The 12490-nt window shown below is 33.3% G+C and overlaps 2 protein-coding genes across 2 annotated transcripts; one reads left to right on the top strand and one right to left on the bottom strand.

Moving 5' to 3' along the window:
* Nucleotides 1–1611: 1611 nt before the first annotated feature.
* On the bottom strand, nucleotides 1612–9995 carry LOC117319687 (dynein regulatory complex protein 10-like). The gene is made up of 4 exons (XM_033874450.1): nucleotides 8807–9995; nucleotides 8274–8507; nucleotides 3445–3516; nucleotides 1612–3109 (listed from the first exon to the last, which is right to left on the bottom strand). The coding sequence occupies exons 1-4, from the start codon at nucleotides 9773–9775 to the stop codon at nucleotides 2840–2842; spliced, it is 1545 nt and encodes a 514-aa protein (XP_033730341.1). The 5' UTR covers nucleotides 9776–9995; the 3' UTR covers nucleotides 1612–2839.
* Nucleotides 9996–10300: 305 nt separating this feature from the next.
* On the top strand, nucleotides 10301–12120 carry LOC117319688 (two pore calcium channel protein 1-like; the record flags this gene model as incomplete). The annotated part of the gene is given in 2 exon segments (XM_033874451.1): nucleotides 10301–10382; nucleotides 11795–12120. Coding segments are annotated over 2 exon segments (393 nt in total), but the record flags the coding sequence as incomplete, so codon positions are not given.
* Nucleotides 12121–12490: the final 370 nt, after the last annotated feature.

Raw genomic sequence — 12490 nt, 5'->3', positions numbered from 1 at the left:
ATTAAATGCCCAAGACGGCTACAGTGGGCCAAGTTTGTTCAAATGAATGACCTTGACCTTCATTCAAGGTCACAGGGGTCAAAAAGGCTAAAATCTTCAAACGACTTCTTCTCAATAACCAACAGTCCCAGGGAGTTGATATTGGGTCTGTAGCATGCTGGGATGAAGGGCTACCTAGTTTGTTCAAATGAATGGCCTTGACCTTCATTCAAGGTCACAGGGGCCAAAAAGGCTAAAATCTTTAAACGACTTCTTCTCGATAACCAACAGTCCCAGAGACCTAATATTTGGCCTGTAGCATGCTGGGGTAAAGAGCTACCAAGTTTGTTCAAATGAATGACCTTGACTTTCATTCAAGGTCACAGGAGTCAAAAAGGCGTAAATCTTTAAACGACTTCTTCTCAATAACCAAGAGTCCCAGAGACCTAATATTTGGCCTGTAGCATGCTGGGGTGAAGGGCTACCAAGTTTGTTCAAATGAATGACCTTGACTTTCATTCAAGGTCACAGGAGTCAAAAAGGCTAAAATCTTTAAACGACTTCTTCTCAATAACCAAGAGTCCCAGAGAGTTGATATTGGGTCTGTAGCATGCTGGGGTAAAGGGCTACCAAGTTTGTTCAAATGAATGACCTTGACCTTCATTCAAGGTCACAGGGGTCAAAAAGGCTAAAATCTTTAAACAACTTCTTCTCAATAACCAAGAGTCCCAGGGAGTTGATATTGGGTCTGTAGCATGCTGGGGTGAAGGGCTACCAAGTTTGTTCAAATGAATGACCTTGACCTTCATTCAAGGTCACGTCGATCAAGTATGCTTAAATCTTTAAATGACTTTTAGTGAAAAGCCAAAGTGCAGAGAGACATTATATTGGTCCTGTAGCATGCTTTCAAATAACTGCAGGATCCATATATGAAAAGATCACTGCATTGCAGGTGAGCGATTTGGGCCCATTGGGCCCTTGTTAATATTTCTCGAGAAGTACGGGAAGGATAATTTTATAAGACTTCATATGTAGGTTTTCTGTAAACCCTTGTTGTGTCTGATCGTAAAAGAAAGGCCGACATGGGCAGGGCTTAGATTTTGAATGTTGAAGCTGGTTATCATTTTTTCTCTGTATGTGCAGGTTTTTTGTCTATTCTGATGAGAAAAGTAATAATATTGTGAATACCATATGTTGACAGCACAAATGATTATAATGAATGAGGAGAAAAGAAAGGAAAAGTTCAAACAAACATAGTTGAAGAACCAAACCTTATATATCTTGGTAAAATATTTATCATTATATTGCAACTGTTAGACTGCATGGCTCCATCTCAAATACAGGTATACATTGTACATTTTATGATAAAGAAATGTTTGAGAATTTTTGCATAATTTGTTGCCTTTTAAGGCTAATCCTAGTCAGTAAAATATAATATCCTGCTGGAGGAAAAAAATAAACCCAGGACAATGCATGGTGGATGTTGGAAACCATGTGATTTATGATACGATACTGTTTTAATTAAATCACCTGTGGTTCCTACAAATATGTAGCTGTTTGACAAACCTCCTGTTGGATCAATAATTTACTGAAATAGCCCTTAAACTTCAGCAAAAATAATCAACTAAAGACTGTAATAGAATTTTATGTTTATTGAGAGCACACATTTTGGACGGATGGACATCATATTAAGAATGTCATAAATCTTGGTACTCGGGTGGAACATTCTGTTAAAACTGTAAAGAATTCCATGGCAATGGACAGTAATAGAAATAACATGTGGAACATTGGGCAAACTTATCTTCTAGTTCAAGGCAACAAATTTAAGTTAATCTTGTACATATTTTTGAATTATATAACATTATACCATATAATTATATTCTGCTTTCAAGATATCAATTAACTAATCCTAAGTCTATGATATGTTTATACATATATCTCTAATAAATATTTACAAAAATCATAACAAATAAGATTATCACAGTCAATGAAAACAAGAACAACCATAGCTTATCCACTAGTGTTCCTATTGAAACAGGTCCTGTTCTCCTGTATCCTTTGTGTATGTACAATATAAATGTATACAATGGTAGGTCTGACAGAATAGTACCGCTTACTCTGGTTTTGGAAATGGTGATGGCTGTTGTATAGCACACACACATTAGGGATGTCAAACAAACACACATTATTAGGTATATTCCATAGCTTAGACTGAACAAAATAATCATCATTGTTTTAAAATGTTGCATACAAATTTCTGTACTAGTGAACATTTGATAAAAGTGATGACATTAAAACAATATAAAAAAGAATATAGGACTCAAAAATTTTGATGTTAACATCCAGTGGTCCTATAGAGATCTTGTGTCTGAGGATGGCTGTCACATTTTAGAAACACAAAACATCACACTATTATATTATATAATATACTTTGAACTGGAAAGAAATCCTTCGGGATTTCATTAAAGATGAAAAATTGTAAACTGCAAATCTGGACAATGCAACTATTAAATGTTAATACTGATGTATGATTTTTTTGTGAAAAGTAAGATATCAACACTATTTGGAGATGGGTGCGTCATACATAATTAATGTTCTTGAAGGTGGAAGTTCTTATTCCATAGGAAATGTTCCATGACCCTACCTCATTTATATCAAACGGCATATTTTATAGTGCTCCAGTGAAGTTGACAAACTCAGTTTTCTATTTTATTTTTACTGTTAATTCCTGACATTGGGTATAAACCTGATTTAATGAATATTTTTGTCATCAAACATATAACTTGATTTAGGTGTTTACATTTTTCAATTTAACTCATCATCAAATCTTATCATCAAATCTGATTTCATCTCTAGGTGTCTATTTCTTTTTCTTTCCACCGCCACCCTTCTTCTTGCGTCCTTTGAGCGCCTTTCTGACCTTGAATGACCTCCAGAATGCCTGAATGGTGGTGGCAGCCTTCACCATGTTGGACATGTCACGCTCTGCAGCCTCACGTTTCTCACGAGCTACACGTCGTTCCTCCATTATCTGTTGGTACTCATCCTCTAGAGTCTTAAACCGTTCCTCCAACTCATGTAGCTGTTTCTTTTCCTTTGTATACTCAGCATCAATCTCTTCATACTCGTTCTGAAATTAGGTAACACACCACAATGTATATAATTTCAAAGAAAAAAAAAGTACTTTGAAATCATTGCAGAAAATCTTCAACTTTTTTTGATACCCTTTGTTGTTGCAATAAGAACTATGAAAGAAAACAACTTTGAATTTCTTTTTAATACAAGTAAATAATTCCAAAGTAACAAAAAAATAATAATCATATACTTTCAGACAAAAATTTGATATGTTTATTGTAAAGATAATTTCAAGACTTCAATACTTGAAAATAACAGATGTTTGTGAAAATGAGTCTGGTTGGATGCTGGTCATATCATCTACATATATAAAAGATATCAGATTTTTACCTGTCTCTCGGTCATATCAGCATCAAACTTTTGTATCAAGTTTTCCACTTGGGACTCCACTCTGAACTTTTTCTGTAAATTTCACTTGTATAATTAGAACATAAAAAGCCCTTATTTTATTTTACTGCTGAATATAATTACTCATGAACTTTATCACACAAAAAGAAAAAGAAAAACGCTCAACTGATGAAAAGATTCATATTTCACTCAATATTCTAACCATTCACTCAGATAACTATAGACAAAGACACTTTGTTACTTTACATTATTTCAGAAAGTTCATTGCAATAATGTGTCTTTTATATTTTTTTAGTTGATAAAAATTATTTTAAATAGTATTCTGAATGCTGACATTTGAAACTGTACAAGTCATCAAGATGCACATTGATAATATAAAGATACTACATTTGACTATTAATAGAACAATGTACAAGACTATTGCATACAAGAGAAGAGCCAGATTCTACATGAGGATTCCAGAACCAAAGTGACAGTAAGTGAGCAGGATTGTGCAGTACAGAGATTCTAGTGCAGGGCTACATAGGCACAGTGATAGGAAATGTGGCACTGGGGTGGGGGGCTGGGGCTATATCGCAGACACTGGAACCGGTTTAACATCAGAAATCGGTTAATTTGGTTACTTCCTGAAGTCTATATACCATTTATTTCATTTTGTTTATTATAAACATTCAAATTGATTTTTCTAATATATGGATAAGGATGCAGTAGTTCACTACTCCTTACTGTTTTTTTAATTGTAAACTGTAATAATAGAGTATCAAAGGAAAGTGTACTTATACATTTCAGGAAACCAAGAAGTACAAAATTCATATTTGTTTTCGGTGAAAAAGAAATGTATGTTTATATCTATTTCTTTCCTTTTTTCATATTTTTCAATGCATCATTTGGTTAAGAAACCTAGCATGTATTGGAATAAAATGACAACAATATTCGAGATCATATATAAGTAAGACAGGTACTATACATTTACTTGTACCTTGTTGGATAAGATAATATTAGTTTTCATGTACCTTGTATGATAATGTACTCTACGTTTAAATGTAGAATAAGGCACTATAAGTTTACATGTTGGATAAGGTACTATAAGTTTACACGTAGGATAGGTACTATAAGTTTACACGTAGGATAAGGTACTATAAGTTTACACATAGGATAGGTACTATAAGTTTACACATAGGATAGGTACTATAAGTTTACACGTAGGATAGGTACTATAATTTTACATATAGGATAAGGTAGTATATAAGTTTACACATATGATAGGTACTATAAGTTTACACATAGGATAAGGTACTATAAGTTTACACATAGGATAGGTACTATAAGTTTACACGTAGGATAGGTACTATAAGTTTACACATATGATAGGTACTATAAGTTTACACATATGATAGGTACTATAAGTTTACACGTAGGATAGGTACTATAAGTTTACATATAGGATAGGTACTATAAGTTTACACATATGATAGGTACTATAAGTTTACACATAGGATAAGGTACTATAAGTTTACACATAGGATAGGTACTATAAGTTTACACATAGGATAGGTACTATAAGTTTACACATAGGATAGGTACTATAAGTTTACACGTAGGATAGGTACTATAAGTTTACACGTAGGATAGGTACTATAAGTTTACACATAGGATAAGGTACTATAAGTTTACACATAGGATAAGGTACTGTAATAGTTTACACATGTAGGATAGGTACTATAAGTTTACACATAGGATAAGGTACTATAAGTTTACACATATGATAGGTACTATAAGTTTACACATAGGATAAGGTACTATAAGTTTACACATAGGATAAGGTACTGTAATAGTTTACACATAGGATAAGGTACTATAAGTTTACACATAGGATAAGGTACTATAAGTTTACACATAGGATAAGGTACTATAAGTTTACACATAGGATAGGTACTATAAGTTTACACATAGGATAAGGTACTATAAGTTTACAGATAGGATAGGTACTATAAGTTTACACATAGGATAAGGTACTATAAGTTTACAAATAGGATAGGTACTATAAGTTTACACGTAGGATAGGTACTATAAGTTTACACAAAGGATAAGGTACTATAAGTTTACACATAATATAGGTACTATAAGTTTACACGTAGGATAGGTACTATAAGTTTACACATAGGATAAGGTACTATAAGTTTACACATAGGATAAGGTACTGTAATAGTTTACACATGTAGGATAGGTACTATAAGTTTACACATAGGATAAGGTACTGTAATAGTTTACACATAGGATAAGGTACTGTAAGTTTACACGTAGGATAGGTACTATAAGTTTACACGTAGGATAGGTACTATAAGTTTACACATAGGATAAGGTACTATAAGTTTACACATAGGATAGGTACTATAAGTTTACACATAGGATAAGGTACTATAAGTTTACACATAGGATAGGTACTATAAGTTTACACATAGGATAAGGTACTATAAGTTTACACATAGGATAAGGTACTATAAGTTTACAAATAGGATAGGTACTATAAGTTTACACGTAGGATAGGTACTATAAGTTTACACATAATATAGGTACTGTAAGTTTACACATAGGATAAGGTACTATAAGTTTACACATAGGATAAGGTACTATAACTAAGTTTACATGTAGGATAAGGTATTATAAGTTTACACATAGGATAGGTACTATAAGTTTACACATAGGATAGGTACTATAAGTTTACAAGTAGGATAGGTACTATAAGTTTACACATAATATAGGTACTGTAAGTTTACACATAGGATAAGGTACTATAAGTTTACACATAGGATAAGGTACTATAACTAAGTTTACATGTAGGATAAGGTATTATAAGTTTACACATAGGATAGGTACTATAAGTTTACACATAGGATAGGTACTATAAGTTTACAAGTAGGATAAGGTACTATAAGTTTACAAATAGGATAGGTACTATAAGTTTACACGTAATATAGGTACTGTAAGTTTACACATAGGATAAGGTACTATAAGTTTACACATAGGATAAGGTACTATAAGTTTACACATAGGATAGGTACTATAAGTTTACACGTAGGATAAGGTACTATAAGTCTACACGTAGGTTAGGTACTATAAGTTTACACATAGGATAGGTACTATAAGTTTACACATATGATAGGTACTATAAGTTTACACATATGATAAGTACTATAAGTTTACACATAGGATAAGGTACTATAAGTTTACACATAGGATAAGGTCCTGTAAGTTTACAAGTAGGATATCATAGTTACTATAAGTTTACACGTAGGATATCATAGGTACTATAAGTTTACACATAGGATATCATAGGTACTATAAGTTTACACATAGGATAAGGTACTATAAGTTTACACATAGGATATCATAGGTACTATAAGTTTACACATAGGATATCATAGGTACTATAAGTTTACACATAGTATAAGTACTATAAGTTTACACATAGTATAAGTACTATAAGTTTACACATAGGATAGGTACTATAAGTTTACACATAGGATAGGTACTATAATTTTACCTGTAGGATAAGATACTATAAGTTTACACGTCGGAAGGATAAAATACTATAAGTTTACACATAATATAGGTACTGTTAGTTTACATGTAGGATTTATAAACTACTACATTATGTATAAGTTTACACATAGGATAAGTTACAATAGGTACTATAACTATAAGTTAACACATAGGATAATTTAAATGTAGGAAGTAGAAAATTAAAATTTTGAGTAAGAAACACATGGATTCCTAAATATTGATTTTCCATCAGATCTTATCAATATATCGTGACCTAATATGTTTTTCTTTTTTTCTTTTGTCATCAATTCTGACATAATTTATGCTATGGAAATTTCCCAGTCAGAGATTGATCTTACGCTAAGAAACATTTTGAATTTCAAAAAGTTCAAGAATATATTTTTACACTACAGGATACATGGAAATGGTAGGATTAAAATGTATATAATTTACTTTTAAGAGTGACGATAGAACAGATAACTAGTTAAAATATCAACATCAAAAGTGCCAAAATGTGCACGAGTTTCAAAAGCAATTTCAACTTCAAGATTATTTTATTCATATACAACAAAAAACAGATAAATTTCCTTTTGGAAATGTCACATTTTTTTTACTATAAGATACTGAATGTAAATCATTTAATTTGTAGCTCTTTTTTTTATCTTGTTTAATTATTAAAACAATTACTGACTTGAATGTATATATAAAATGCTAACTAAAATTTTTGAGAATTTTTTATCAAATGTTATTAATTAGAAATCTTCTTATTTTACAATATGTGATATTATATGATGCTAATATAAAGAAAGAGCAGGAATAGTTGAGGAAAAGTTGTGAAGGTTTTTAGTGAGAGGAGTGCCAGTAAAGGGAGACCAGCCCAGTGCCACTAATCGAAATATCTACGTGCTACTACCAGGAAGTAGTCCAGAGGGTTTCAACAGTATCTGTGATATCATTATTGTCAGCGTCACAGTCAATATTCAGAACTCCTTTTAACATAAACCCATGCATGGGTTGGAATTAAAGTAAGTTTGAATATAATTAATAGTTCCCCAATTATACAATAATAGAAAAACTTTTTTTCTACTGGCCACCATAAGTAAGTTGCTTCACTTCAGGTTATAATTTTTGTTTTTGTTTTTTTTTATAAGGAATTCTGATTATCAACTATGACAAAAGACATCATATCAGTCAGAAACTCTTTGGACTACTACCAGGTTATGTGTACTATTTAGCCATGCCTAGTACACAATGTACATAATACACACTCTTCTCAAATCCTGTTCGCTTTCTCTGTGCTCCGTAATCATATTCTGATTCTGGGTCTTCAGTTGCTGCAGCTCCTGAAGTAGCCTCTGTTTCTTTCCATCACTTGTCTTGATGTCAGAAGCTTCCTGTTTCTCAGCTTCTGTTTGGACTCGTTTCATGTTCTCTTCAGAGAATTTCTCTATCTGGCGCAGATCGGCTTGGATTCTTCTGATGACATCATTTTTCTTTTTGATCTATATGATTTGGGTAATATAAAAAAGTTTACAGCAACTTATCTCATATTTATAGTAGATAATCACCAATCTGTGAAACATTAATCAAAACGTTTAGCAAACTTGACAAATCAATTATGTAAATTATATATCAAATTAATTACTGTCAAACACATTTTAATGTTGTTGCAGTGAATTCCAGTGCTTGCTTATATATTTTTTTACATATTTTTATCTCAAACATTCAGATGAAACATATAATTTTAGTTCTTATTTTTTTTCTGTTTTCTGTTTTACTTTATTCTTATTAAAACCTGTACCTCTTCGTCCTTATCTGCCATAGCAGCCCTCAATTCTTCTTCCAATTTTTCAATGATAGCAGCATTGTTTCTCTCTCTCAAAGAAATTTCTTGGATGTAATCCATTCTTTCGCTCTCTTCTTCTGGAGTTGTAAGTAGTTTATTCAGAAGTATCTCTTTAAGTTCATTTAAATACTGAATCAATGACTGATTGCTACTAGGAATCTGATGCCTTGCCTGGTTCATAATGGTCTTCATTGCTGCAGTATTGAGTTGAAAGCATCGAATGATATTTTTACAAGATGTACTCAGCTGTTGAGCAACCAAGTTCAAATTTCTCATGGTTCTACCAATCGTGCTGTTAAAGCTAGCCGCACTGATGTTTGAAACATCACTTTGTCGAGAGCTGGACTGACGATCACTCTGTGCATCCTCTTCTGCCTCGTCAAATACATCCATGCCCTTGTCAACCTTCATCTCACTTTCCTCTGTTGGCATCGTTGGAGCAGTAGTATCATCTCCACTGTACTGACTGTCAGCTCTTCCCTCGCTCATATAGGAACCCCCTGTACTTGGACGAGTTACAACTTTCTGTTTGCGATTTTGTCTTATTTGAATATCAAGCTGCTGTTTAATTTCTTGATAACTTTCCTGAATTACTTGATGGTTTTCCAAATGCCCTGCTAGCTCAGCCCCCAAACTGACACGGAATCGGTCAATGCTATTCAATAAGAACGGCAGTATACTGACCATTTCAATCCTGTGGATGGTGTCTTCAAATACCGACATTACTCTTTGTGCCTCAATTGTGGCAATCTTTTTCCTGGCTGGTTCCAAAGCCCTTGAAGGGTCAAGTCTCAGTCTATTCCTCATTTTGCTGGGGCCTGCTCCAGGAACACCTTTTGGAGGACGTGGCATTTGCAACTTTATTTGTATAGTTGGCTCCACTGGAAGTGTTTCCACCATACTCTGGATACCAGCTGCCGCCATTTTTGAAGATTAGGCTAATCCTATTCCTTATTTTTGTACAGTAGGTTATCAGTGATAGTTATCCTGAATTTATCGCAAGCAGTAAGATGACTTTTTACCGTTAGGTCGTAACAACTTCCATTGTTACAAAGTACAAACGATGATAGAAACCAGTTTAAATGCTTCCTTCGGCGCTCGGTGTTTTCGTTTACGCCATATTCTTGACCAAATCACATGTTCATTGTTTAGTTCTACTACACTAGCAACAAGTAGTCCATTAATTTTCGTCGCTAGTTATACTAATTTTGTAATTTTATATCATATAAACATTGATTGAAATAAGAAGAAATATTAAAAACTATGATTGATTTCTTGATAACCTATATTGATAATTGTTTTGTTTATAACAGAGGCGTAATAATATGTTTGTTGTTATGGAAGAATATGAAGTATGACCTGACCCAGAACTAAGGTCAATTCCTACTATCGACACTCATCTACCTTGATCGTATTAAATATAAAAATATCAAAGGACTTCCGAATCGATGGGTGGAAAGCAATATGGCGGGTACTTCGGAGGACCAACTTTTAAATCTAGGAATTGAAGACAGTATTCACAGAGACGAAGGTTTATGTTTAGTTCATTAGAATTTAAGCAATGTTATGTGAACAAAAATATAACTGATTTAATTGTTTGTTGTGACATTGCCTTAGCCTCATAAAATATATTTACCATACAGGTGTTTCGACGCAGGCGAGTTTGACGTTCTTTACAGAACTAAAAAGATGATAAAGTTCACAGGTACTTGTGTACATGATTATGATGTTTTTAATTTATATGTTACATTATAGACGAGGAAATTATTGTATTACAATCGCATGCTTAATTTGTAAAAAAATATATCGTACATTGGCCTTATAATAGTTATACAATAATTTACTCGTCTATAATGTAACATTTAAATTAAAAACATCATAATCATGTCCTCAAGTACCTGTGATACAGTTAGGTTCATTTCTGACCCTCCATACCAGCAGACACGTATATATCATTCGAGTCTCCCTGATATACAAGTCTGATACCAGACTCAAAAGTAAATATAATTGAAGTACATAATAACAATGACAATGTTTGTAAATGTATGTGTATCCACATCTCACTAATAAATTGACCTAAATGTTCAGTGATATTGTACATAACATATATATTAAGTGTTCATTCATTATAATGATAAAACATCAGGGGGAGAAAAAACCCAGGTCCGATGGCCTGAGGCCAGTAGATTTGGTTTGTGGGCAAGTAAATTTAAATACTGGTGACAACTTGCCTGATTGGCAAGTGCAAACATTTTCAAAATTTTTACCTGTCCCTTAGAGTAATTGAAGATACTACTAATTCAGTTTAATTGGACCACTATGTTTCACCTTTGGGCAAGTACTTTTGAACCTAAACTTGCCCAAAGGACCAGTGATGCTGAAAATGTTCTTCCTGTCTGAACATAGGGGAACATTTTTAAGTTCCATTAATACATATATGTAAACACTAGACTGTAGAGTTAAAGTTACTTTTTGTGGAAAGTGATCCGGTTTGAGCATCAAAATCACATCAATTTCAGCTTAAAATGTTTTATGATGATCATGAACATGTGATCATCACTTAGTGACATCACTTAATTCCCTATATAATCCTCTAAAACTGATCATGAGTGATCAGAAAAACTGCAGCTAATATATCTGGTCACTATATAGTATGTGACTGGTATATTGGTATACTGTTAATTATAGCTGTTATAAGGTATACATATTATATATGGTGTCAAGATCAGAATACACAGGGACTTGGCATGAATTTCCAACCAACAGTCCATATATTTACATGGTACATTGTAAACAGCAGTGCAAAACAATTCTTCAATCGGTTACTCATTAACAATATTTTACAAAGATTACAGTTAATAACTTGATATGAACTCTAGACTCATATCTATGTCAAAGTTAAAACCAGACAATGCCAATGTTTAATCGCTTATTTTGTTACAGATGATGAAGGAGATGATGTCAGTGACATATATAATGAAGCTGGTAACATGGGTTATGACCTCCCATCGTCGTCAGTTAATGGAGAGGTCTGGAACAACACCAAAAAGATATGGGAACTGAACTACCACGAAGCAGCAATATATTTACAAGAAGGAGAAAACAATGACAAATACAACACTCACCCAAGATGTCATGATGCACTACCTGCTTATGAGATAGCACACAACCATTGGTTCTATGCATTGGATTTATTTGCATCTTTATTGGTTTTATTTATGGCTGCCTGTGAGCGCCCAGCTGTGCCATTCCTCACCTTGCCTGTGGGCGTATGTATTCCATTTATATTTTTGAACAACATTATTATAGTGCATTTGGGGCTGCGTTGGCCGACGGTCAAGGTGTCCCGACACCTCTGGGTTGCGAGTTCAAAACTTGCGTGGGGCAGTTGCCAGGTACTGACCGTAGGCCGGTGGTTTTTCTCCGGGTACTCTGGCTTTTCTCCACCTCTAAACCTGGCACATCCTTAAATGATCCTGGCTGTTAATAGGACATTAAACAAAATAAACCAAACCAAAATAGTGCATTTGTATTATGATTTTCTAAGAAACTTGGAATTGGGTTGGGAAAAAATTCTACCACTATATGAAAATGGAATGTGTATATAGTGTGATTCATCATACAGGTTTTCATTTGATA

The sequence above is a fragment of the Pecten maximus genome, unplaced genomic scaffold (assembly GCF_902652985.1).
Source record: "Pecten maximus unplaced genomic scaffold, xPecMax1.1, whole genome shotgun sequence".
NCBI classification, from domain to species: domain Eukaryota; kingdom Metazoa; phylum Mollusca; class Bivalvia; order Pectinida; family Pectinidae; genus Pecten; species Pecten maximus.
The sequence above is the reverse complement of the archived record's forward strand: the minus strand, read 5'-3'. Positions and strand labels throughout refer to the sequence as shown.

Bases quoted from the DNA above. Each gene is read 5' to 3' on its own strand.
- LOC117319687 (XM_033874450.1), bottom strand. From the start codon at position 9,775: ATGGCGGCAGCTGGTATCCAGAGTATGGTGGAAACACTTCCAGTGGAG. The intron at 3,517-8,273 runs GTGTGTATTATG...TGAAATTTACAG, and splicing joins GCGAACAGGATTTGAGAAGA to AAAAAGTTCAGAGTGGAGTC. The intron at 3,110-3,444 runs GTAAAAATCTGA...ACCTAATTTCAG, and splicing joins CTGATATGACCGAGAGACAG to AACGAGTATGAAGAGATTGA.